Source organism: Nuphar pumila, chromosome 5 (assembly GCF_984573655.1).
Source record: "Nuphar pumila chromosome 5, dmNupPumi1.hap1.1, whole genome shotgun sequence".
NCBI lineage: Eukaryota > Viridiplantae > Streptophyta > Magnoliopsida > Nymphaeales > Nymphaeaceae > Nuphar > Nuphar pumila.
This window is the reverse complement of record NC_143253.1, coordinates 110,024,040-110,051,849: the sequence shown is the minus strand read 5'-3', so window position 1 is coordinate 110,051,849 and position 27,810 is coordinate 110,024,040. Positions and strand designations below refer to the sequence as shown.

Sequence of the window (27,810 nt, the reverse complement as noted above, 5' to 3'; positions counted from 1 at the left end):
TTTTTCGTTTTAGAATCAATCAAAGATATTGAAAAATATATTTCTCTCATAGCTCAGAATGCATGTTTTTCTGTGGAGAAAATAAATAGCTATTTGTTCCTATGAAACACCCAGAATATGTTGCAGGGTCCAAGGAAATTATAGGTCTGCTTCCACAAAACGTATCAGAAACTTTTTAAGCTCTCACGAACCCATACCAGTGCCCATGCCCATTTCTAGCAACTATGGTTTGGACTTTGGACCAGGCTTGGTTAGGGCTGTAAATGGGTCGGGTTCATGCTGGACACTAAACCCAAACCCGAACCAGAATATCAGCTACGGTCACTAATTTGTTGCAATTATTCGGGTGAAACGGGTTCCGACTTGAATATTAGGTGTATCGGATTTGAGCTATGATTTTTACCAATACATGGACCAGGTACAGTTTGTGAAATTGTATACCAGACCCAGACCCAGACCCGACCCGAGTTACAATTAAGACCCACAAATTTTCAATTTATAAAAAATATGGTTTTACCGGGTATGGTCTGGATCTGGTTCATGTACTTCTTATCGGGTCCGGGTATGGCTTTTTTATAGTGGACCGGATTAAACCCTTTCAAAAAAAATAAGAAAAGAAAGCATTTTTAAATAAAATAGTCGTTTTAAATATGTATACATTCTTATAAAAAAAAAGTTATTTTTTTACATAACAGATCACTTTGGCTTTTGTGTAAACAAACCTACCAGAACTCAGACCAGCAACGCTTTTTAATTTATGACGAGGAGACTTCTCCGAAGCGAGGAAAACTCTGGGTGGGGTCCCACGACCACCTTACCTTACGTGGCTCACCACTGAAGGCTACGCGCGTGCACCAGCGGGGTTTGATCCGGTGTCTTCATATCAGCACCTTCACAACCACCCACCCTGCAACTCAGACCGGCAACGTTAGAGCTCGGGTTTGGTTTGAGTTTGGGTAGAACATTTTCCTCTACGAAGGGCAATACGCTACATTTATGATTTATGAATTTGTCAACCGTGAGCAATTAGAACTCTTGACATGTTATGCATCTTTGTGAGGTTTAACTTGATAAAATCTAAAAATTTAGAATGAAATGTAGAAGTTTGTTCCTGATGGGCAGTCAAGGTTCAATTCCCATTGATGTCGCCCCACTAGATCTGCTCTCAATAAAAATACTACTTAATTATACCAAAATTTCAAAAATATGTTGAGCGTTTTTGTGGATCAATCTCTACATATAGTATAAAATATTTTTTGGATCTTGCTGATTGCAACAGATGAGCATGCTTTTCAAGTCTTAAAAGTCAATAACCTAAAGTGCACCAAATTCATGATTAAGAAAATAAATTCATATTTATACATATATATTAAGACCTCACTTTTTCAAAGCGTGGCTTCTAACTTATTATCCTTTAGCCCTTGCATTCACCTGCTCCACGTGGACAACTCTTGAACTAGATCTACATACAAGGATAAAAAAATGTTTTGATATTTACAGGGAGAAACCGTCCACAGGATTAGGGATGACAGAAAAATGGGGCCATGCTTCTCCTTGTCTCATTTGGATCGGGAATGGAGGACATGAAACAAGGAATGGACTGAAGATGGAGGTTAAAATCATACTTACTCTTGTCCCCGTCCCATCCTGATCTCTGTTAAAGAAATTACTATTATACCTTTATATATATATATATATATATATATATATATATATATATATATAAACCCCAACATAAAACCCTTTCTCAAATCTCTCCTTCCTATAACAAGCCGGGCGAGCTCTCATTTTTCTCATTTCCTTCATCTAACAATGAAAGAATAACAAGCCGGGCGAGCTCTCATTTTTCTCATTTCCTTCATCTAACAATGAAAGGTGGCAATGACGAAAGGAAGGGGGGGGGGGGCGCCGATCGGCGATGAAAGACATAAAACGAAGAATGAACCGCGGATAGAGGCTAAAATCAAAACCCGTGTAGAGATGGAGGCAGGAATAGAGGGCAAAATTTTAAAATGGGGCGGGGGTGTGGACTTTGTCCCCCTCCTCTGCCCCGGTCTACTGCCATCCCTACACAGGATCAAAGACCTAGCCGTGCTGGCTCTGCCTGCCATACTTATATAGGATGCTTAGTTTTTCATAATTTGCTTTGGGAAGGTTGAGTAGATTATTTTGGAAATTCCTGTGTAACTTGGCTGCTATAATTTCTTAGATTTGAGAAAATGAAGTTGTGGACTTGAGGCCACGTTTGCTGTGCCATGTGAAAGCTGGATTTTCTTAAGATTCTGTGATTGTAAACCACAAACATTGCACTTTCTCAAGTTTAATGAAACATGAGAAAATGTAGGTCGTGATTGTGATTTATGCCTTCAATAAAACTTGAGAAGGTTGGCCAAAACAACTGACGTTGTAACCAACAATCATAGCTTGAACTTTCACAAGTGCGATGGCTCATCCCACTTATGACCCAAGTAAACTTGCTAAAGTTGAGTGAGTGGTTACTAATATTTGCAAAAATCAAGTTATAAACTGAAAGTTGAGGGAGTTCCTAACTATGTTCTAGGCATGATTGTCCCTATATCCAATGACTATGTTCTAGGCATGATTGTCCCTATATCCAATGTTGAGAATAAGTGGTTTTAAGTTTAAGCTTTATTAAAGTAGAGGGTATTTGAAATTGTATTTAGTTACGGGTTTAGATGTAATTTCTTGTTTTTGGCTTCTCTCTATTTAACATAGAGAGTAGCTGACCTAATAGGTTATCAAGTGAACTTTCTGTGCAGCCGTCTCTCTCTCTCTCTTTTACTCTACCCAAGGTTCAGTATTTCTCATCCTTCCTGCAACATGGTATCAAAGCAGTTGATCGTGGGATCGTGATCAATCGTGAACAATCTACGAGTGATCTATATTCAAATCGTGGGAGCGTGATCGATAGCCGATCGTGGGAGCATGATCGAGTGTGATCAAATCACAGCTTATCGTGGAAGATATGCTGCTGGTCGTGGATGCTTGCTGTGGGTGTGGTAGCCTCTTCTAAAATTTTTTTGACTACCTGCTGCCGTGGTTCTTTGTTGCTGAGTTTCTTCTTCGCTGTCAGCGATTTAAAATTTTTTTTGTATGCTGCTGGTCGTGGATGTTTGCTGTTCAGATCTGGCAGCCGTAACCCTTTGAGCCACGCTGTGATTTTTGGGTTTGGCAGCTTATAACAGATTGTATGTGCTGCTGCCGTGATTTTGTATTGTGTCCCTTGAAGAAATGATTTTCCTTCTTCATCTGTCGTAATTTCAGTATCTACAGTAATTTCTGCAGGGTCGTGAAATAAAATTTTTTTATGCTGTCGTGAGTTACAGCATCTACCTATATGATTTCAGCAGCAACTGTCATGATTTACTGTTGTCAGTTTTGATCCTGCTATGTATCACCACAAGGAGACTGCATTGACAACTCCTACCAACCATGGAAGCAACAAGCGTAGGGAGAAAGAATAAGATCTGACTGATTTCACATCCAAACACGAAAGCAGCTTGCTAATATAATTTTTTTTTTGGAATCAGCAGGCATGATTCCTTGTGGTGTTGAAAAATATTCAGTTTGTGGGATTCTTGTCTTTTGACGTGGGATTCTGAGTTGAGTAATGCTACTGGTTGTCATAGTGGCGGATGTGTGATGGTTACACACACTAAGTCGTGGTGGATGTGTGCTCTTGATTTGCAACCTATAGCCATCTCTGGGTGAGGTGGTAGGTTTTTATTAGCCATCTCTGGGTGAGGTGGTAGGTTTTTAAAATTATATTTGGAGTTTGGATCTGAACAGTCGAAGGGTGTGTTTCTCAGATTTCATTGGTGAGGTCAAAACTTGATATAGTCAGGCTCGTAGGTGATTGTGGGTGTGCGCGTGTGGTTGATTCTGCACTTTGTGAATCAAGCTCATTAGTTTATATTATGGCTCAAGTGGTTAAATCAGATGCAGATTCCTCCAATGATTGTGTAACTCTTAGAAGGGCTGAATATGACAAGCTCCTTGCTTTACGGTCATCCAATTCGAAGTCTTCTGTTGCGGAGGTTGTGTGCTCGGCAGGTAATGGCCTATCGGCTCAAGGTGGTAGGTGGGTCATTGATTCTGGAGCCTCTGGTCACTTGTGCAGAAACTCGAGCAATTTTTTGAGTTTAAAACCTGTGACAGGTCAAAAAGGGGTGCTTCTTGCTGATGGTAGCTCTTCCCCAATTATAGGGCAGGAAAACATGTCTATAACCCCTACTCTTCAATTGTCGCATGTTCTTCATGCTCCTTCGTTTCCACAGAATTTACTATCCGTCAGTCGTATGACAAAAGAGTTGAATTGTAGAGTGATTTTTGATCCTATGGGATGCACCTTTCAGGACTTGCTGACGGGGAGAAGAATTGGTGGTGGCTATGAGGAAGATGGTCTGTATTACCTACACCAACCAGAGGTTTCGGCCCATTCTGCTGTTACATCATCCTCAAGTCCTCTATTGTGGCATCATCGTTTGGGTCACCTTCCAGTGACAAAACTTCGCCGCGTCATTCCTCATATACCTCCCTCAGTTTCTTTTCAGTGTGAAACATGTCATTTGGGAAAACATTGTCGAAGCTCTTTTCCCTCCAGTCAGAGTCCATCAAGTCAAGGATTGTTTGATCTTCTTCATGTAGATGTGTGGGGTCCGAGTAGGATTCCGAATAGGTCTCAGTGTCGCTATTATCTTGTTATTGTTGATGACTTCTCGAGACTATCGTGGGTGTTCTTGTTAAAAGATCGGTCTCAAGGTCCTGTTATTCTTAAATCTTTAATTGCAGAGATAAAAACTCAATTCGACATATGTGTTAAAATTGTTCGCACTGATAATGCTCTTGAGTTCAAATCCAAAGACTTACTTCAATTCTACTCTGTTAATGGGATTCAACCTCAATTTTCATGTCCCCATACCTCCCAGCAAAATGGGGTGGCTGAGAGGAAACATAGACAAATCATTAATGTTGCTCGGTGCCTTATGATTCAATCCAATATGCCCGCTACATACTGGGGAGATGCGGTTTTGACAGCCGGGTTTCTTATAAATCGCATGCCGTCAAGTTATGTAGAAGACCAGATCCCAATTCAAATTCTCCATCCAAAGGCTCCTCTCTTTCCTATCCCCCCTAAAGTGTTTGGATGTGTGTGCTTTGTGCATAAGCTGGGTCCTGATCGAGATAAACTTGCTGCGCAGTCTATTAAATGTGTTTTCCTTGGGTATCCTAAGAACCAAAAAGGATATCGTTGCTATGACCCTATATCCCATAAAGAGTATGTCAGTGCGGATGTTACCTTCTTTGAGTCTATTCTTTATTTTTTGAGTACTACTCCAAGGTTACAAGAGAGTCAGGGTGATGTTTTTCCTCTGCCAATTCCCCCGTTTCCTTTAGAATCGTTCACTCTAAAGCCTGTGGCTCCATCCTCTGGGGAGTCTCGATACAAAAACCCTCCTATAGTGTATACTCATAGGTTACCACCTACCTCCATGCCACCAGTATCTCCTTCTCCTGAGGCAAGTATCTCTGAGCATACTGAAGTTTCTGCTATTGATGAGGATCTTCCTATTGCTCTGCGAAAAGGGAAACGACAGTGCACTCTTCATCCCATTTCTCAGTTTGTTTCTGAAGATAATCTTGGGGCTTCTATGAAGAATTTTATCTCGGCTTTGTCTGCCTCCTCTGTTCCGCTTCATCACAGTCAGGCTCTATTCGACCCCAAATGGAAGCAGGCTATGCAGGATGAGATGGATGCCCTATGTTCTAGAGGCACTTGGGATTTGGTTGATCCTCCAACTGATGCAGATATTGTTGACTGCAAATGGGTATATACCATTAAATATAACTCGGATGGGTCAATTGAATGGTACAAAGCCCGGTTGGTTGCAAAAGGGTATACTCAGACTTATGGTGTTGACTTTTTTGAAACTTTCTTCCCTGTTGCTCGTCTTGGCACTATTCGTCTTGTTCTTTCTGTTGCTGTGCACCATGGATGGCCCTTGTTTCAGTTGGATGTCAAGAATGCCTTTTTGTATGGGGATTTGCATGAAACTGTCTATATGCAACAACCCCCAGGCTTCGAGGTTCAGGGGGAGTGTAAGAAGGTGTGCAAGTTGAAGAAGGCTATTTATGGCCTGAAGCAGAGTCCAAGGGCATGGTTTCACAAATTATTTGAGGTAATGTCGAGTTTTGGATTTGTCAGGTCAGCTTCAGATCACTCCTTGTTCATCAAGAAAACAAGTGCTGGAATTGTTGTTATGGTGGTATATGTCAATGACATCATATTAACAGGGAGCAGTGCCCAAGATATTTCTGCCACAAAATATCATCTTCAGAAACACTTTATTACTAAAGATCTTGGTCACCTTCGATATTTTCTGGGTATCGAAGTTGCAAGAAACAAAGAGGGCTTAGTGTTGTCTCAAAGAAAGTATGTGTTGGACTTATTAAAAGACTGGAATGCTAGGAGCCAAGCCAACTAATATTCCAATGGATCCCAAAACTCACATGTTCGATGAGAAGTCTGAGTACGTGGACAGTGCCGGCTTTAGATCCTTGGTGGGGAAGTTGCTATATGTGATTATTACTAGACCTGACATTTCATTAGCTGTGAGTAAAATTAGTCAGTTCATGGACAAACCTACAAAAGTTCACTGGGATGCAGCTATGATGGTTCTTCGGTACTTAAAGGCATCTCCTGGTAAAGGTCTGTTGTTTAAACGAAATCCATCTTTGGACGTTGTTGCTTACACTGACGCCGATTATGCAGGATCAGTTGAAGATAGGAAGTCAACATCTGGATTTTGTGTGTTTGTGGGTGGAAATCTTGTTACCTGGAGGAGTAAGATACAAACCGTTGTAGCCAGGTCTAGTGTTGAATCTGAATACCGAGCAATGGCTCAGACTGCAGCTGAGATTATGTGGGTAAAATCAATCTTGACCGAGCTTCAAGGAAAAGTATCCTTACCTATGTTAATGATATGTGACAATAGGGCTGCTACATATATTGCCAACAACCCAGTGTTTCATGAAAGGACTAAACATATTGAAGTTGACTGTCACTATGTACGTGACTTGATTCAGGCTGGTTATATTTGCACAGATCATGTATCTTCCGAAGATCAAGTTGCCGATGTCTTTACCAAGGCCCTTGTGAGGCCTAGTTTCTTCCATTGTTGTGACAAGCTGAGCATGATTGATATCTATGCTCCAACTTGAGGGGGAGTGTTGAGAATAAGTGGTTTTAAGTTTAAGCTTTATTAAAGTAGAGGGTATTTGAAATTGTATTTAGTTACGGGTTTAGATGTAATTTCTTGTTTTTGGCTTCTCTCTATTTAACATAGAGAGTAGCTGACCTAATAGGTTATCAAGTGAACTTTCTGTGCAGCCGTCTCTCTCTCTCTCTCTCTCTCTCTCTCTCTCTCTCTCTCTTTTACTCTACCCAAGGTTCGATACTTCTCATCCTTCCTGCAACATCCAAAATATGAGTAATTTCAGAATTCAGATGAGAAGATAAGCCCTCCCCGAAAATTTACTTGGTTGAGAAATCTTAACATATGTAAATGCGCGCAGAAACTGCAAGAAGCGATCCACGAAGCACAAGGTGAGAATTAGTGCCTGGACATGTAAAGCATGAAATCTTTATTAGGCATAAGGGGAAGCAAGTAAGAATTAATAATGGAAATTAGTAGTAGATGACATAAAAAATATAGTTTTTTAGTTAAAATAAATTTTAAGTCTTCTCTGCAGGCGTTTGTTTCATGCCCTTTCCTATGAAAGAGGCTCTCTTTCATAGGAAGCAGTTCCTCTTTTCTACAATGGGTGAAACAAACATGTCTGTGAGAAATATATGGCAGGACCATAATAATAATAATAATAATAATAATAATAATAATAATAATAATAATAATAATAATAATAATAATAATAATAATAATAATAAAAACATCTTTCCTGTCATAATGGGTTCATACCTGCCTCTTGTGAAAACGCTATCCCTCAAAGTGGTCCTTCCAAAGGAAAGAGGCTTCCCTTGAGTGAGAGTTTAACTAATGCCCCTAAAAAAAAAACTTTTTCCTTACAAGAGGTCTACTAATATGCCCCATTGTTATACATGTTCAAGAGGAACATTGTAATGTAATAATCTGTGAGGATAATTTTTTATGCCGACCAACCATCTCAACATTTCTTGAGATGCAGACCAATCATGTTTAGTTCACGATAAGATTTCATTTTTGAGACGTTGCAAATCAATGACTCACAATTCATGAAAATATGAATGGTTTAAAAATGATATAAAATATTATATTTGAGTCAACTTTAACACATGAAAATAATAAATAAAATATGATCAACAGATAGATTTTACTTTTGGAGCTTAGATCTATGTAAATCAAGTGTCTACCACTATAGCTCAAGAAGCACTATATATATAATGGGTACGTGTTAAATGAGTTTTTCTGATATTTTGGTGTTTTTTAAGCAGTTTCGACCCCATAAATGTGTTGGGCATGGTCGATTTATGATGGATCCACACCTAAATCATGTGTTTTTGATGAAAATAGATATTTGAAGCCTCTAAAGTTTACAAAGATTTTAAACCATTGATTTTTTGAACGTTATAAAAAAACCCACCCATGTATCGGAATCAAACACTTCAAGAGTTGATCCCTATAAAATCAAGTACATAGATCATATCTCTACGGTCAGAATTTAAAAATAAAAGAAAAAAACCTAGAAAAACTCATTTAACACGTGCCTATTACTCTCTCTCTCTAGAGCCAAATTTTCTCTCGGTTATTGCTAATTCTTGGAACAAACCCGTTGATGAGCATTGGGCCGCGCTCTGGGTTCAAAATAAGCTTTCTCGTCTAGCTAAGGATATCAAAGCTTCGCTTCATAGTCGTAAGGTGAAGAAATTTCAGCAAATGGCCGCATGAGATTAGAAGATTTCTACGTTGTATCACTCTATGTCTTCTTTAGGCTCTCTTTCTGATTTACAACTTCTTAGTCTCCAGGTCAGGTCCTTAGAATTAACTATGCTCTTGAAAAGCTGGAGGGTCAAAGAGGAAATTCGTTGAAAGCAGAGGTCTAGGGTGAAATGACTTGCGGCTGGTGATGGCAACACTAAATTTTTTCACTCATATGCTTTCCATCATCATAGGAGGAAGGTCGTTCCTTTTATCTCTATTGAGGGTGTTTCATATCTCAATCAACACGTTAATCCGGCAATCTCGCTATATTTTAAGGACTTATATTCTACTTCGTTAACTGCGGAGGGTGTCTTTGGTAATATCTTAGTTGAGTCAATTCAGCCTGAGCAAGCCAGATCTATGCAAAGGAGGTTCTCTGACGATGAAATTTTTAGGGCCATTAAGGATCTGTTGGGTTGGAAAGCGCCTAGCATTGATGGGTTTCATGTCAATTTTTTTAGAATCTTTTGGGACTGTGTTAAATCAGACGTGGTGAGCATATTTGATGAGTTTCATCGTAACTCTAGACTGCCTTATCATTTTCATGTTGCTATTATTTCGCTCATTTTGAAAGATGATGAGGCCACTGATATTTCATGATTTCGCCCAATCTCAGTTATGAGTGCTTTCTATCGAATGTTTGCCAAGGTTTTGGCGAATTGGCTAAAATTGGTGACTAACCAGATTTTTTCAGACTCTTAGTTCGCCTTTATCCGTAATAAGAGGGTCCAACACTCTTTCATCATGGCGTCCAAGGTTGTTCATTCCTTGCAGCATAGCGATCAACCTTACTTTGTCCTTAAATTAGACTTTCATAAAGCTTTTGACTCTGTGCATTGGTCATTCTTATTTCAAATGTTATCAAATTTCAGTATTGGTCGTCGTTTTTCTGGTTGGATGAGGGAGCTGGTCTCAAATGCCCATGCCATGTTAAATATCAATGGTGTTAGAGGAGACTGGTTCAAGCTAAGGCGAGGTTTGCGGCAAGGGTGCCCCCTATCACCTTTGTTGTTCAATGCAGTTGCTGAGGGTCTTGTGGTCTTGCTTAAGCGGGCTGCTGCATCGTGTTTCATTGATCCTTTGCAGGTTTCCGGCTTCCCGGGTCATATTCTTACTTATGCTGATGATATGATCATTTTTGGTCGTGCAAATGTTCAACAAATGCTTAGGTTCAAGCTTATCATTCAGTTCTTTTTCTTTCTATCTGGGCTTTCTTTAAATGAGACCAAATGCTCTATTACCATGGTCAATGTTAATGCCAATATGCTTGCAGTTGGAAAGAGAATTTTTAATTGCACTATTTCTGACTTGCCTATTATGTACCTGGGTTTGCCGTTACAAGTGAAGCACCTCTCTTCTGATGCTTGGGCTCCGACGCTTCAAAAAGTGAAGCGCAAATTGCTTTCGTGGCAGTCGTCTTATCTCTCCATCGCTGGCCGTCTAACCTTAGTCAGACATGTTCTTTCAACTATTCCAGAATTTTTTATGTATATGTTTGTGATGCCTGTGGGAGTAAAGAAGCAGCTGGCGCGCTTGCTGGCAGGTTTTCTATGGTCTGGGTGTCAACTCAAGGGTAAGTGTCACTTGATTGGTTGGCGTTCGGTGGTCTTACCTGGTGTATGGCTGGTTTAGGCATTCCTGCGCCCAGACTGAGAAGCATTGTTCTTGTCGCCAAACAATGCTGGTTGGCCCACCAACCGGATAACCCTTGTGCTAGTTTGCTTCTTGCTAAATATGGGGCTCCTGCTCTTATCCCGGTTCGTTTGGGAACCAGGAGTTTGGCGCTCTCGCACTTGCGTAAATCGTGGTTGAGGGATTTAGCCTGCTTTAGAGACCATTTTGAGGACTCTGAAAATCTTGGTCAGTGTGGTTGCGGTGGGCGCTGGCGTCAAGCGGAGAGTTCCTCACAAAAAAAAATCTATAGATCGTTGCTCCCCCCGGGGGCTGATTGGTTTCCCGAGGATGTGCTTTGGACGAAGGATCCTTCTCCCCGTTCACGAGTTCTGGCTTGGTTAATTTTGCACGATAGGATCCAGACCCACAGTAATTTAAAGAAGTGGGGCATTCAGCTCCCGAGTTGGTGCGTGCTTTGTCAAGCTGCAGAAGAATCTACGTTTCACTTGTTCTGGTCTTCCCCAATATTTGTGGATCTCTTTAGCAGGACCTAGAGGCATCCGAAAGTGTTTGTTAAGGAGGAGTCCATTGCGCTAGATCTGATCTTGGGGCCGGTTTGTATTAGGCACAGCAAGAGGTGGAGGTTCATCTGGCGCACGTGGCTGCTTACTTCTTGGTGGTTTGTTTGGATGGCTCAAAACGATGCTCATTTTCGTCAAATTCCGGTTAACATTTAAAACCTGGTGCATAAAATCTTGGTAGATGTTTATGCGATCTTGCGTATGCATCTTAGTGATCTTCCACTCCCTCTTGCTGACACTACCTCTCTTTTGTCGCAATCTGGGCAAGCGGCTTCGGCGTGAGCCCATTTTATCTGTCTGATGTTCTTTTCTCTTCTACTTTCTTTATTTGTTTTGGCTTTTGCTCTTGTTCAGTTCATGGGTTCAACATTTTGTTGATCTTCATGAGTGGTAATGTTGAATTACTTTAGGCTCTCTCTCTCTCTCTCTCTCTCTCTCTATATATATATATATATATATATATATAGAAAGAGAGAGATCAGAGAGAAATACCAAGTGGGGAGTTGAATGCGCCCATCATTGGAACATAAAAAATGAATCTAGGGTTTGCATAATGGGGTCTAAACGTGCATGATTGAGAGTAACGTGAGATGTTTATAAAAAAATAATTAAAACAAAAGAGAGTAATGTGAGATCCAACTCACATGAGCACGAGCCGGTATGTTTATATCCAAAGTCAAAAGGGTTATTGTTTTTTGAGGTCTGACTTTCGGCTGGTTGTCTCGTTATAACTGCACTTACCACTACTTTAATGATTCAAGAATAAGCCCAAATATAAATTAAATAGAGGGAAAGCAACATAAGTATTGCATATCGATCTTATATATTACTCCACTAATCCATCTAAACCAGAAGCTTAAGCCACTTCCCACATTCTGTCAGAGCCAATGTTGTCAAGATCGTACCGGACCCTTAATCATGTTTTAGAGAATCGGCCAATTCTGATTCTAAACCAAATCGAGCTTAACAGAGATGCAAAAGAAAGAACAATGAATTAATGGTGGTTCGGTTTCAGAGACCTACGTCCAGCAGGATGCAACTCTCCTCTTTTCTTCTAGATAAAGCAAAAAACCCAAGAAAAAGAAGAATCACACAGGTTTTACATTGTTCCATTCTAAGGAACCTAAGTCCATGACAGGAAAGCACACGCACTTGCTGATTTTCATTTACCACTCCACAAGGAAATATATACAAGAGTTACCCGAAAATCTTATGGCTTGTTTCTCCCCGGAGCCTGAGATCCTGTATCCTTACAAGACTGGATCAAACAATAGGAGACGATTGAGAGTTAATTTTAGCATCCTTCATATATGAAAATGGTCAATTTCTCACCGTTTTTCACCATGAAAGTCATTTCCTTTGTAACTTTTCATATTACAAAGCTTACCCATGTTACATGTGACATCTGCCGTGGCTCCAGGAACCACTCAGAGTCTTGGCTAAATGGTCACCGCAGCTAGGGCATGAGAGATGCCTTCGGATTGCAAAGCGTGATTGAAACGATTAAAACAGTTAATAGCATAGTGATTTCTCTTATTGTAGATTATCACTCCATTATTTTTATTCTCCTTCCGGGCCCAACAGTTTTACTCCAGTTTTCTTGAGCTTGGCAAACTTCTCTTTGTTTGTTATTATTTTTCTTTGCCTCTTTATTATTTTGATTCAAAACATTGATATCCACATCCTTGCCTATTTATTATTTTGATTCTCCAAGGCAGCTTGAGAAGGATCATAGGAGTTGGATCCTTGGAGATGATTTCTGGATTCAAAGCTCTAGACAAGAGGAATAATATCTTTATATGATGGCATCAGCGGTTTAGCATTATTGTGACAAATGCTTTGTAACCATGTCCAAGACCTAAGCCAAAAGGTCTTAGCTTTGTCTTCTATAAACTTCCAATGACAGCAAGCACACATCTTTAAATTTACTGACATAGTGGGTTAGAGGAATTAATCTGGCCTTTTCTTGTGCGAGGTGAGTTGCTGCATAAGATGGAATTCCTGAATCCTAAGCAAAATCATAGTCGAGAGCCATCCAAATCTCCTTGGACATTTTTAAGCCAACAACCAACCCAAGAACGTCTTAGGATAGTGTGCTTGTGATCCAACCTTTCAACAGGTGATCAGCTCAGCACCATGCCAGATATGCTGTATTCGACAGCGGCCTTTGATCGACAACACTATCAGTGGATGAGGTCACAAAAAGGTGTTGGCATGATGGTGCCTTCGTTCAGGAATCCTTGGAGATCTTGACTCTCCACTAAGGCCATGATTTGAGTCCTCCACAGTAAGAAGTTGGAGTGACTTAGCTTTAACGATACAAAAGTCAATGAGTGAGGGTATAACAATGTCACAATTGCACCCATTGACACTACTAGGATGAAGGTCAATTGCGGCGACTCTTTAACGATGACAAAACATCTGGCCGCTATTGATCAAGTAATAAAGGTAAGATTTTTTAACCCCGCTAATTGATAGGTAATAGGAGAGATAAATATATCAATGTTATTACTCTATTACAACTACAAATGTTGCTGCTATAGCTTCATTAATAACAATGATATTTATGTTCCCACAAATGCCTTGCACCTGCACACATTTCCTCGTTAAAGACCTATGCATAACGGCAAGATTTTTTGATCATTAGATATTGCGTTAAAACACATTAACAAATATATTTAATGGTCAAAAGATTTCATCGTTATTTATCAATAATGGTGAGATCAGACTATTGTCGTTATAGGATTACTATATAATAACGACAGTTATGTCACCATTATAGGGTGAGGTCAAAGCCCCCATTTGACGAACATTTAAAAAAAAATAAGTGGCCCTGACGGGGGCCTCCCTCTCTTTGTCTTTGTCTTTCTCTCATCTTTCCCTACTCTCTAATCTCTCCTTGCTCTCTCCTCGCTGAAGCCACCATCCTCTATAGCAGTTGTCTAACTCATCGAAGCCACCATTGCAGTCATCCTCTGTATCTCGTCCGCCTCTTTCTCTTTGCAACATCGTCTATCTCATCGGAGCCACCATAGCGGTCATCCTATGCAGCATTGTCTACCTCCTTCCCTCTACAACATCATCCCTTGTTATGCCGAAGCCACCATAGTGGTCATCCTCTGCCTACCTCCTTCCCTCTACAATGTCATCCCTTGCTCTGCCGGAGCCACCATGACGATCATCCTCTGCAGGTGTTGGTTTACACTGTTTCTACAAATTTTTTATGTGTGTATTAAGATCGTAGATTTATGTGTTTGAAATTTTAAAATTAGATTTATGGGTTTTACTCAATCTTTATCATTTTAGGTTTCTAGTTTTGTACTTAGCATACAAGGTGGATGCGTTCTTTGAAAAATTGTTACATTTAAAGTTTGACCTTTTTATTTAAGGGCTTGGCTTGCATCAAAGCCTATAAAACCTGAAATGATTGTGAAGATGTATTGCTTCATGTTTTTCCAAAATTAGGGTACTCTGATGTTTATTTGTATATGATGTGAATATGTGTTGTTATTGCTGCTTTTATTATTTGATTTTCTGAAGCCACCAGGAACCATTGTACTGTCATGTGGTTTGCCTTCTCTCTTGGAACGTTATTCTAGCCCTTGCTCCCTCTGAGCATTCAAATTGTTTCATGAATTCTAGGCTTTATGTGCTTATATATGTGTGCTACATTCTTTTTCACTTTATCATCAAGTATCATGGGTGCTAAAATCCTGCTTCTGATTGAATATATCATTTTTTAAACCTCAAAAGTAATTGCATATGGTTTATGTTATAGCATTTCCATTTAATCTAATACAAATTTTTTTTTTTAAAAATGGCTTCTCCTAATGCAGAAAATGGCTTCAAAATGTTTTAAGGTTTTTTTTAATTAGCATATATACATATTATATGTGAATGGCGTTTGTTTAGGATATATATATTATATGTGAATGGTTTTAGAATGAATATTTAATTAGGGTTTAGTTTTTTTTAATTAGTATATATATATATATATATATATATATGTTTTTTGTATAGGTTGTTCATGTTTGTAATTAGGTTTCAAAATATATTTTTAGAAATGAATGCTTATGTGATTAGGTTGTGAAATATATTTTTTTGAAATAAATGCTTATCTATTTATGTGATTAGGTTTTGAAATATATTTTTTTAAATGAATGCTTATATGCCTATGTGATTAGGTTCTGAAATATATTTTTTGAAATGAATGCCTATATGCCTATTTGCACATAAGTTTGTATTTGAAGTGTGTTTGTTGTAGGCTTGGAGAGGATGGAGGAAAGTTTGTATTTTTGAAGTGTATTTGAAGTTTTTATTGAATGTATGTTTGAAGTGTATGCCAATAATTTAAAGTGTGTTGAATATTTGAGGATGTAATGTTTGAAATGGAATGTTTGAAGTGTATATATATATTTAAAGTTTTTGTTGAATATATAATTCAATTGCTAATTTTAGTGTATTTAAAATTTTTGTTGAAGTGTATATATTTAAATATAATTTTTTAAACTAATTAGTAGTTTTTAATTTGTAGGTTTATAGTATATAATAGTGACATTTCTGTCTCGCCGTTATAGTCAACGTATAACGGCAAGTTAATTCTCTCTGTTATAGCATACAATGGCAAGTTAATGCTCATCGTTAAAACAATCTCGTTATTATAGATTGCCTCTTTGTTGTTAGTGTTCCCAATTCTGACAAGATTTTTTGTTGGCATTTTGGTTAACAAAGGACATTTTTTTGGCTACTTATTCTCTTTGTTATAACAGCCATAAATAAAATAATAGCAATGACAAAAGTCACTACTATTGACCCTCATCCTTATGGTGATGTTGAACCAGAGATCGTAAAGGCTGCTAATGATGCCATGTTAACAAAGAAGAAGCACACGAAGGTTTTACGTGGTTGGGTTCTAAGGAACCTACATCCATGATAGGAAAGCACACTCGTAGAGTTTCATTCACCACTCAGTAAGAAAAGATTTACAAGAGCTATCTGAAAAACTCATGGCGCCAAAACAAAGGAAATAATTTTAAAATTTGAGAGGTGGCAAGATTTCCTCTCTCTTCTATCATTTATCATCAAATTCATTAGAGTAGTACTTGAGTTGGTCACATGATAATTCAGCAGATTTATTGAACTTGTGTGTTGGCTCAATTTTGTCAACTTCTGATTGTCTGTTGTTATGATCATAGTGACAAACGTTTTTATCGGCAATTTCTCATTTTAAAAAAACTCGCAAGAAATTGAAAAAAAAAAATAAATTTCACATTTTTTGGCAAAATCTTGGCAATAAAAAAATTAATTAAAAATATAAAAAATGTTTTTTATAAGAAAATATTAATAAAATTGATTTAAAAATAAAAATACATGATTTTTCTGTGATAAATAGTCATTTAAAATGTAAATATCGCGTTTAAATCACAGTATTTATGTTTTTTCATAAATATCACGATATTTTGTAAATCTCGCGAGAAATTGCCATTTTAAACTTTCAGGCAATTTCTCACGATATTATCGCGAGATTTTCATAAATCTCGTGATATTTGTCACGCTGGTTATGATATTTAAAAACAAATTAGGGATGGCAGTGGACCGGGGCGGGGGACAAGGTCTCCACCCCCGCCCCGTTTCAAAATCTGAACCTTCATTCACGCACGGGGATGGATTTTAACCTCCACCCCTGCCTCCATCCCAGTTTCATGTCTTCCATCCCCAACCCAATCGGGGGTGAGGCGTGGCGGGGCCCCATTTCCCCTCGGTCTATAGTCATTCTTTAAAAGATTGGGGGCGGGGTGGGGGAAGTGTAAGTCCATCCCCGCATGGGGATAGATTTTAACCTTCATCCCCACCTCCATCCCCGTTTCATGCCCTTCATCCCCGGTCGAAACTGGGCGAAGCGGGGCCCCGGTATCCCCCGGTCCACTGCCATCAGATTGCTTGCTTCCATAAGGCAAGATTTTCTCTCTCTTCTTTTCTCTATGTTGACTGCTAACAGAGCTGAACAAATCTTGAACGAATTGGGTTTGGATCTTATCACTCGACCTACATCCACGATGCAACTCTTCTCTTTTCTTCTATTGACCAATAGAGAAGGTTCTCTTTAATACATTATCTTTGAATATTCAGTAATAGAGAAGGTTTCCTAATTTAATACATATTTTATCTTTTATAATTGTTACACTATTTTTCTTGATAGATTTTAAAAAATCAGCAGGTTTTATCTTTGAATATTCAGCAATAGAGAAGGTTCCCTTTAATATATATTTTATCTTTTATAATTGTCCAATTTTTTATCAATATAATATAATACAGGCTGATTTGCAACTAGGGATGGTGGTGGAGCGGGTCGGGGGAAGGGGACAAGGTCTCCACCCCCCACCCTGTCTCAAAATCCGGACCTCCATCACTCCCTTCATCACCACACAGGTTTGAATTTTAACCTCCATCTCCATTTGATGTCCTCCATCCCCCGGTCCAAATGGGGCGAGGCGGGGTGGGGCCCCATTTTCCCTCGGTCCATTGCTATCTTTAAAGAAGGATTGAGGGTAGGGTATGGTGGGGTGGGGCAAGGCGGGGCAGGGCAGGGGAAATCGTAAGTCCATCCCCGCACGGATTTTGATTTTAACTTTTGTCCCTGCCTTCATCCCTGTTTCATGTCCTCCATCTCCGGTCCGAGGCGGGGCAGGGCCCGTTTCCCCCCAATCCACTGCCATCCCTATTTGCAACGAAACTAACATTGATCGGCATGAGTTCCACTTGTCTTCATATGCCTTGTGAGATATCTTTCTTGCAGTTTCTTCATAAAATCTGATTCAATAGATAGATTTATGTCTAGTGAAGATAGGCATTTTAAGCACCCAAATTCTACTTGTGTGCAAGAATTTTGGAAGATTAAACAATCAACCGCGGTAAAAAATTATCAAAATTTTACAATTAAAAATTATTTTTGGGTTAAAAAACACGACTCGAAGGACAACTCATATCAAATCATCCATGCTGAATTCATCTTAAGTGTCAAATTTGATGAAAGAAATTCGCTACAAAGAGTATCTCACACGGAATATAACATTAGGGTACGAAGATAGAGAGGCGAGTGAATCTGGTTCTACCTTCCTCTTTCATTTATTAGCCAACAAATTTTTTTTTTCTTTCGTTGCTTACTTCGAGTACCATAAAATTACCATTTGATCTGGGCACTCGAGATCTGCACTGGGGATCGTGTTTTTTCTTGTTCAGTTTTTTTTTTTTTTTTTTATAGAGAAAGCTGGGATTTGGCAGAGCCCTACCAGTTATACAACCATACCATTTTGGGTTCGAACTTGCAACGTCCCGACACAAGGCGATGTGCACTAACTGGTCCTGCCAGACAAGCGGAGCCTCCTCGTTGGATCTTGGTTACTGAAGGGGCTTTTAAATATTTTAGTGCACTCTTGTTAGATTTTAGTCACATATGCAGAACCTACCTAACCTACTTATTATCATATGGTGATACATCTGTCGGCATGCAATGTGATCCACATGCTATTTAATTGCAAGTATTTGTAGACCACTAGTCATAGTTGACCGTATTCGCTAGGGCTAGGAATTCAGGGGCTTGTGATTCAGCCCCAAATAAGATCAGAAAAAATATTTTTAAGGCATTTTAATGGTGTATATATAACGTCTTAGGTTCGACTCTCACAGGGTGTGAGGGTGTCTTTCATTGATAGGCTCTATAAGGATTCGGGTGTCGGTCAGCCCACCTGCATTTCAGCAGATAACTTCATCATCAAAACTCATTTTCTATATTTGTTTAAGAAAATTAATACATCACTTCAATGCAAAGAATATTATCTAAGATCAATCCACAGACATGCAAAACCATGAGCCAGGAAAGTATCCCGTTTACATATTCTTCTCAAACCGTATATGAAGTGGGTCATGTGCGTAGGAGATATGTTTAATGTGAGCCCAATTCAAGTAGTCGAAATATGTAAATAAAAAACTAGTTAAAATGAAAGAAGATAGGAGTAATGGATCCGTGCTAAACCCATTTGGTGCTAAATCGCATCTTAAACCAGTTTTTCAGCTTCTTTGGTGCTTTTTATGCTGTTTCGGCCCTATAGATGTATTGGGCATGATCGATTTACTAACAATCCACACCGGATCATGTGTTTTCTATGAAAAAAAATGGTTTGGAGAATTAAAAAAATTACAAAGATTTTGGATTGTTGATTTTTTGAACTTTATAAAAACCCACCGATGTATTGGAATCAACAGCTTTCAAGAGCTGGTCCCTATAAAATCAAGTGCATAGATCACATCTGTACGGTCAAAATTTAAAAATAAAAAAAAAGCTCAAAAAACCTATTTAGCTTGCGGTTTAGCACTGACCCACATTACTCAAGAAAATAGTTATGGGTCTGATAATAATTAATAATAAAATAGGCTGTGGGGTCTTATTTCCAACTCAACGAAATTCCACATCACACGTTTCTCGGTGCCCTATTATTTACTCCAAAACGATATAAATGCTCTGTAATTTGTTAAAAAAACAAAAAACATTAAAGTTTAGTAGAGGACAAGAACGCATCGTATCCAAGTGGGGTCTTGACTCTCTGCTCCATTCGGTGTTGGTGATGGCTTTTTGTAGAGGATCCAGCACATTGGCTTCATGATTGGTGTCAGCTTGCCTGATATAATGATGGCATCTTTAAATTAAGATGACCTATAAACCTGCAAACATAATGACTCGGCATTGAGCTATTGATTTGGTATGAGCTTTTCGCTCTGTCTGAATCTGGATCCCAGTTCAAATCTGTTAAGCCTACATCCCATTAGTCCAACATGGTATTGGCTACATTCAATCCAAATCCAAATCCAAATCCAAATCCAAACCGTTTACATACTTAATATGTATTTACAACTTATCTCTTACACAAGGGTCGGTCTGGAAGTTCAAAGTGATGCAACTCCTTCCTTAATCATGTCCAAAGTTTCAAAAAGGCAATTGTTTTTTTTTTTGATAGGCAAGCTGGGGGGTTAAGCAGACCGCTACCAGTTATAAAATGATACCATTGGGATTCAAAGTTCATTTAGTAATCAACATATCGATGACTGATAAAACAAATAGAAATCGTAAAGATTATTAGATCCTTTACATTACCATAGCTTGTAGCCCTGATTTCTCTAAGGCCATTTTCGTGAATTCCATTTTCAGACATGTTGGGCAACAGAGGGACCAGAAAGACTGTGTCACATGGGATCAACATGTATATTGGTGTCACTTGTCAAGCTAATAAGTTATGGTCGGCCGTTCATGTACAGTGATATTTGGAGTAAAACTGCAAGCAGTTAATAAGTAGGTTATCTTTTTTCTAATTGTGAAAAGGATACCCTGTACATTTAGAAAGAAGGTGGAAGATAATTTTTTGCAGTCAAAATCTAGGCCCTATTGTGTGAGATTTTGAGTAACTTTGAAAGCCTGTAAAGTTGCCTAGCAAGGTTCCATTCAGCAACAGATGTTTTCAGGCAAAAAGTGGCGATCATAGTCGGAATGTACAGGGTATCCCCCAGACTGATTGGTGATCTGCATTCCCCTGCCCTGGTCTTTTGGGGGTACTAACCAGTATGTTGGCAAAGATGATTTCCATCTTTAAACTTGGCACTACTTGTACACAGATGTCGAAAAGTGTTAAAATCACGAGTCCACATCAAAACTGGGGACATGATTACTGTCATCTTTTAAAACAAATCACCAACTGCATTGCAGTGGGGTTCTCTCTCTCTCTCTCTCAAGGAAAAAACCTCCATCACCAAGTTCATGTTGGCTGACTTTTGGTTGATAAGACTCTTGATTTCCCCCCACCAGAGAACATACCCAGGTTCGACCTTGCGGCAAGGGATGCCACATGTGGGTTTCCAAATTTTGACATCCCCTCAACTTGCTGACATTGCCAATCAGATAACCGGAGCCCTTGTGGGCGTAGAGGATCCTTTCTCATTGAAACATCTTGCATGTTCGGGATAACCGGCGGTGATTCTCTGAACTTTTTTTTACAATCATAAACATCTTGAAATCACCAACGGACAGGGATGCCCCACCCATCAAACAAGATCAAGCATCAAGATCTATGAGAGTCATCGGGACCAACATTGTTGACTAAAACAGCATTGGAGGGGTCTTTGTGTCCTTTCTCTTAAGCCACACTCAAGCTACAAGTTAATCAAACAACTCTATTGTACAGGGTACATTTTCACATGTGCGCCTGTTCAGAGAGAGGGAGAGAGACAGAAGTGGACTGTGTTTGAAGCAATTTGTAGTATTTTGTGAGCATATAGGGAGGACCACCAGCATAGCTTGTTGTACAAATTAATCCCAATAGAGAAAATGGCCGTAGCTCCATATAGGCCACTTACTGGATCGAATCTCCTTGAACCAAAAGCATTTTACAATTTCAACTTCGTTTTGTAATTTTATTCCACACACAAAAAAAAAGGACAACCTTAATTCCACGATTACAAATTTTTACACCATAGATGGAGAAGAATACGAACTCATTGGTGTCATCTCCTGAATGTAATGCAGTAATATAATAGTAACAACAGTAACAAAGCAAAACAAAAAGCTCTAATTTTTCTTCACAACAAATGAAACTGAAATAGGAAGAAAACAACTGCTGCTGCTCTCTGCTTTCTTTCACCTATTGCTTGAAACAGGTCTTCACACATCTGTAGGGATGGAATTATGCTATAATCCTTAGCTCAGCAGGTGTTCACAGTCAACTCCCGGACTTCATGTCGGTGACTTCGATTTTATATAATCCTCAGTATAAAGAATTCACGGGGCTTCTTTTCTACCAGCAAACACTCTACAGATTCTGAAAGGGTATGAGCTAGTGAAACAACTTTTAAATTACGTGGGCATTCTTCTCTTGCTGATCAATTGGATCAAGAATTGGGTACGAAGGTGCCCACGTAGCCGAACCCCATGACAAAGAAGGCTGCAGCTTGCAAGTAGAGGTATATGAAGAAACGGTTCTTCCCATTGGCAAGATCATAGCAGGCGCAAAAGAACAGCCACACACCAAATCCAAGCTCTAGAAGATTAAGTCTAACCCCAACATGAAAATTGATATATTAGTCAACATTGAATATCCGGAAACCTAAAATATGTTCTAATTAAATACAACAACGATTTGGTTTTCCTTAATCAACATGCCCTGTGAATTGTGCCAAATGCAAAGACAAAACCACCAAGTACGATAGTTTCTCTTGTTCTGATGCTTTTTCATCACGGTTTGCAGAACATAACTTTTTAGCTACATATTATGGTGAACATGTAATTTACCGGTGGATTGTACGAGTTGTTCAACAGAAATCTACTTGCAAGTTGTTGAACGATGCCGAAAAAAAATGAAGTAAAAGAAGAGATGATGAGTACACTGTAAAAACAGTGCTTATTTATCTGCAGCTGCTTAATAGCTAGTAACTAGCATAGATGATCATTCAAAAGGCTCTATGCAATCCAACATGGCTCTTGAGATTCTTTGTTTCTAATTTGTAGTGTAAAAAACAATTAACAACCTTACCTTTCGACAATCTTTGATCGGTTCTTCTTTACAGGTTTAACATGCTTAGTTTTCAAAGCATCGCCTAGTTTCTCTGTGACAACCCACTCGTTCACCCTTCCAGCTTCTAGCAATCCGATTAATGTGGCTTTAGTTCGGTGCAGAGACATCACGTTCTCAAACAGGATCCAGAAAACCAGAAGATGAATGGACCTACACAGAACCAACAATGATAAGAAATTAAACCGGATTAGGAGCTCATTAACCACAGACTGAGACTTAAATTGAATCTAGAGTTGGATTTAGACCTTGGTGTGCTCAACGCGTTGAGAATCGTAATGGTGCAAGGAATATAAACAGCTCCCCATTTGGGGATCTCTGCTTCTGGAACCAAGACAGTAGCAGGGATGACAACGCAGTAGAAGAAAAAGGTAACGATGTGGGCAATGACCTTCCGAACGAAGAAGAAGGAGTAGATCACATAAAACTTCTTCCAGGCAGTAACTCTCTGCAATTCATTTATCCAAAAAGGGTTAAAAATAAAACCAACAAACCGAAATCAATAAATTCACTCGGCAACTTTCCAAAGAAAGTTGTTGTTTTGGGCAATCAAGCAGTAATAAATGCGTCAACAGGCACATCTAACGGTCCCAACGAGGGCCATCCTAACATCATCATCATCATTACAGCACAGTTTGAGAAGTAACCTTATTGCGTATGATCTCCATTGCCATCTTTCTGAATAGATTAGCTGGGCCACATGACCATCGATGCTGCTGGTAGCGGTATGCCTTGAATGTGCTAGGCAGTTCATTCTTCACCTGTAACAGTTTGCAAGTTGATACTCGTTAGCCTAAATCCCATAAAAATTTAGCAATGGATCAGCCCATTCTTAGAGAGAAATAAGTAGGGAATTTTTTTATGTTTCTTCTGCATTAGAGAAATCTCATAGGCATGAATGTTTCAGACTCATAGCACTAACTACTAAGCCCCTTTGTTGTGAGTTGCAAAGACACGAGTCGACTTGGGCAACCTAACTCCAATTGACCGCTAGCTTGACCCAACGGAGTCTTGGACACCCTTCCCCAGCCACAACCCAACACACTGTTGCCAGATCCGAATCGGAATCCTAAATACAAAAAATAGATCTGAATCTGAATCAGATCCAAAAAGGTTATAGATTGAATTCAAATCCGAAATCCATGTGATAATACTGGATCCAGAAAAACTAGAACAAAACAAGCTTTCTACAAGTAAAAAATGCATTCTTGTGGGATTTTGATTGGGATCAACTCCATATTTGACTTAAACTGCTGATCCAAATCAGACCCAAATCCAAAAGTGATCCAATTGAACAGATCCAAAACCACATTAAGATTTTATTTAAAAGATCCATATCCAAACAAAATATGTCGAATTCGAACCGACATGTTTTTGCAGACCTAAGTAACCAATCTCCACACCAAGTCACCAACTAAGAGTCTTTCTTGACCAAGATTAACTCATGGCCCGGGCCTTCCTTCCCTGGTTTGCTCACTTCTAGACTTTTCCAGGATTGACGGCCAAGGATCTAATCAAACATTTAGGGTTTGTAGTCATTTTGTGAAAGGGGGGAAAACAATACATGGGACAATCTGCCATCCTTTCCTTTTCTATGGAAAGGACAATTTTGTCGTTAGATAAAAACACAGAGGCATACTTGTCCTTTCATTGAAAAGTAAAAATTAATTTACCGACCCGTCCAACGACAAGCCCAACCCCCGAAAAAAAGGGTTTCAACTTTCAACATGCAGAGAGACAACATCACAAACACCAATAATTGTGGTCATACTTACTGTACACCTATACGTCAACTTAAATCGTAGATATACGTAGAAAGACTCGTACCATGAGGTCACCGACGTATACGAATTTCCAGCCCTTGAGGCTAGCCCGAACCGCAAGATCCATGTCCTCCACAGTGGTCCGATCCTTCCAGCCACCTGCCTCGTTAATCGCAGAAATCCTCCACACCCCAGCCGTTCCTTCACATCAAACATTGATCATCATCACCAACAGAAAAGCCAGCCATGATTAATCCCCACACTACAACCCCTCAGCAGAATTCAGGTGAGAGAGAGAGAGAGATACCATTGAAACCAAAGAAGGCATAAGTAGAAGATCCCACTTCTTGCTCCACTGTGAAATGGTAGTCCAATGACATCTCCTGCATCCTTGTCATGAGGCACTCGTCGGCATTCACTGCAAGCCCCACCGGAGAAAAACACCCACTTTTAGAATCTTCCGGTGAAACGTGTACTTCTTTCTTTTTCTTTTATTGATTTATTTATTTGCAGTAAAGTAGGAGCTGGTAAGAGTAAAAGAGATGGATAGATGGGAAGTAAAAAAACAAGAAGCAAAGTGTCGGTGGCAGAGGAGTGAGGTCCACAACCAAAGGATGGCGGGGTGCTGAGAAATAATTGCACATGGGGTTCGAGAAAATATATATGTACTACGTCTACGTGTGTAGGAAAAGAGCCCTGATACTCAATTTGGAGTGAAAATAAAAGCCGCAAGGAGAAAAAATAGTGTAAGGGCAGGCCCCCACGCATGGTGTGCTGGAGAGGGCCAGTGAGAGAAACAGACTTCGGTGGTGAAAAGATCAGGTTGGGGGTCGGTCTTTTTTGACAAATCTTTGTTTCAGTCTAGTGACAGCCAATCTCGCCACAGCACAAGGAAGAAAGAAACAAACGGTCACCGACGACACACCCTTTTACTCGACTTTCACCATGATTTGATTTCCAATCAAAACTAATAAAAACCAACAATTAGAAAGTTAACAATAATATACCATCGTCGGCAATGATGTGAAAGTATGTGTGAAGCCGAAGTTTTCAGTCCTTCATCATATTTACGAATCAAAACTTAAGTTTTATCATAAAAAATGCATACACATGACAGGAAATGATGATGGGCGCCACATGCAACAGCTGTGTGGATGGTATACTAAGCCTTGACGGTTTTAATTCTCGCCACGTGAAGCTGAGGGCACAGCGGACCGCCAACGAAATGTCATGTCTCCATATCGTGAGACTCTCAAAAGTAATCATATTATGATGAGCAGCCTCACCACCCATATGCTAACCCTACCAGTAAATGGTTTTTAATGCTAAAGTTGGGAAAGTCTTTATCTCTATTTCCGCATGTTAAGGAGAAATGAGCGGAAGCCAACAAACTCCAACTCATCTTAGAGATACATTTAATTAAAGGAAAAATCACTGCAGTTAATGACCGACATCAATTTGTTGTCGTCTTACCAAATTTCCATCGAGCCTGAACGAGAGCAATCTCTGGGTTGTGCATGAGAAAAGGAATGGTTTTCCATAAGAAATTGGGTTCCGGTTGGAAATCAGCGTCAAAGATGACAATGTAATCGCAATCTTTCACATAGCTGTGCTTCATTCCCTCCTTTAGCGCTCCGGATTTATACCCAGTTCTGTTGTCCCTGATCTCATACTTTATGTTGATCCCCTTGCTAGCCCACCTCTGGCATTCCAGCTCCACCATGTCCTGAATCATTGAAGAAGTAAAACCAACATCAGATTAACTAAAGTTTTGCTCCAAACGAACCCAAAAACCAAGATTTTCCTTCTTCCTTTTCAATTTACCTTGACGGTAGGGTCAGTAGAGTCATCTAACACTTGAATGATGATCCTATCGGACGGCCATGAAAGCCCACATGCAGCTCCGATCGATAATTGGTAAACCTACAAGAAATATAAAAATCAAACGATGTAAGATCCATTCGCAATGAGAAAAGATTTGATGGGTAGGGGAAGAGATTTCATACCTCCCTCTCGTTGTACATTGGTATCTGAACTAGAACCATGGGGTAGGCACTGTTGCCCAACTCGACGTCGTCTCTGATGGGCTCCCACTTGTATCTCTTCTCCGGTTTCCTCCCAAAAAGCTTGACGAGAACGATGACGATGCCCATGTAGACCCTCTCCATGAAAAGCATAACGGACATGATGAGAGAGATAACGACTGCGAGCTTAAGCAAGGGGACAATGAGAGGGGTGCGGATCTGCTTCCACACGAGGGAGATCTGGTCGACGACGTCCGCTCCTTGGAGGGAATCCGAAACGACGTTTCGATCCATTTCCCTCTCTCTCTCTCTCTCTGTGAAATGGAGAAAACAGAGTAATGCAGAGATCAGCCGAACCACTTTTCCTTGTCTAGAACTGTGGCCGCTTAGCTACGGCAGACAATGTGTGCGCTGTACTGTCAGTTGGCAACACACCGCAGCTAAGGACAGGGTTAGAGAGACAGGAAAGTAGGAAGGGGAATTCGGATATGTCTTTAATTGACATGTACTGACTTTGCTGCAAAGGTGAAGTCTCTCTCTCTCCTCAACGTGATGAGTGTCTGCAGATCCACCTTGAGTCTTCAGGAAGCAATGCAAGGAAGATTAGCTTCCCTTCACAACTTTTTTGGTCTGGAACGTCAAGCAGGACCAGGAAGAAGAAAAGGGTATGCTATTCGACGACTGGGGACTCCCTCTTTCGGCTCTGCCTACTCCACAGAGAGAGAGAGAGAGAGAGAGAGAGAGGTAGGTGCATTATGGGAGAAGGGGAACGGGTGATTGTTTTATATATATAAAAAGAAGGAAGAGGAGGGGAGGGGTTTAACTACAGCACAACGAGAAAGCAAGGAGGCGCCCTTTTCCATGGTTTGCTGTTGAAAACAAAAAACAATAATTCCTTTATTTGGTTAACCCCAGTTACACCCTCTCTCTCTCACGCCAGTAACTTGGTTGATGATTGTCAGTTATCACTTTGGCGTCACCCCAGCTCTCAGAAAAAGAAAGATATTGTCACAAATAAGACAGTAATTAAGTTTTTGACAGAGAGAGAGAGAGAGAGTAATCTTCTCATGGCAACATTGGATTTCACACTGCCACTGGCACAGGGTGGAGAAGGCTAAAGCTAAACCTTTTTTGCCTTGCCTTAATATGACAGCTTTAGCTAGACCAAAATGACCATAGCACCACCAAAGCGCATATGATGCTTTGTTGCTTAGCTTGTG

At 39.7% G+C, this 27,810-nt stretch overlaps 1 protein-coding gene across 1 annotated transcript; it reads right to left on the bottom strand.

Annotated features, from left to right (window-relative positions):
* Window positions 1-21,620: 21,620 nt before the first annotated feature.
* Window positions 21,621-27,461, bottom strand: LOC149838092 (glucomannan 4-beta-mannosyltransferase 9-like). The gene is made up of 9 exons (XM_090007581.1): window positions 26,573-27,461; window positions 26,391-26,489; window positions 26,040-26,292; window positions 24,874-24,984; window positions 24,631-24,767; window positions 23,451-23,564; window positions 23,052-23,251; window positions 22,765-22,956; window positions 21,621-22,286 (listed from the first exon to the last, which is right to left on the bottom strand). Exons 1-9 carry the CDS (start codon window positions 26,882-26,884, stop codon window positions 22,124-22,126), a joined length of 1,581 nt encoding a protein of 526 aa, XP_089863707.1. The 5' UTR covers window positions 26,885-27,461; the 3' UTR covers window positions 21,621-22,123.
* Between the last annotated feature and the right edge of the window lie 349 nt (window positions 27,462-27,810).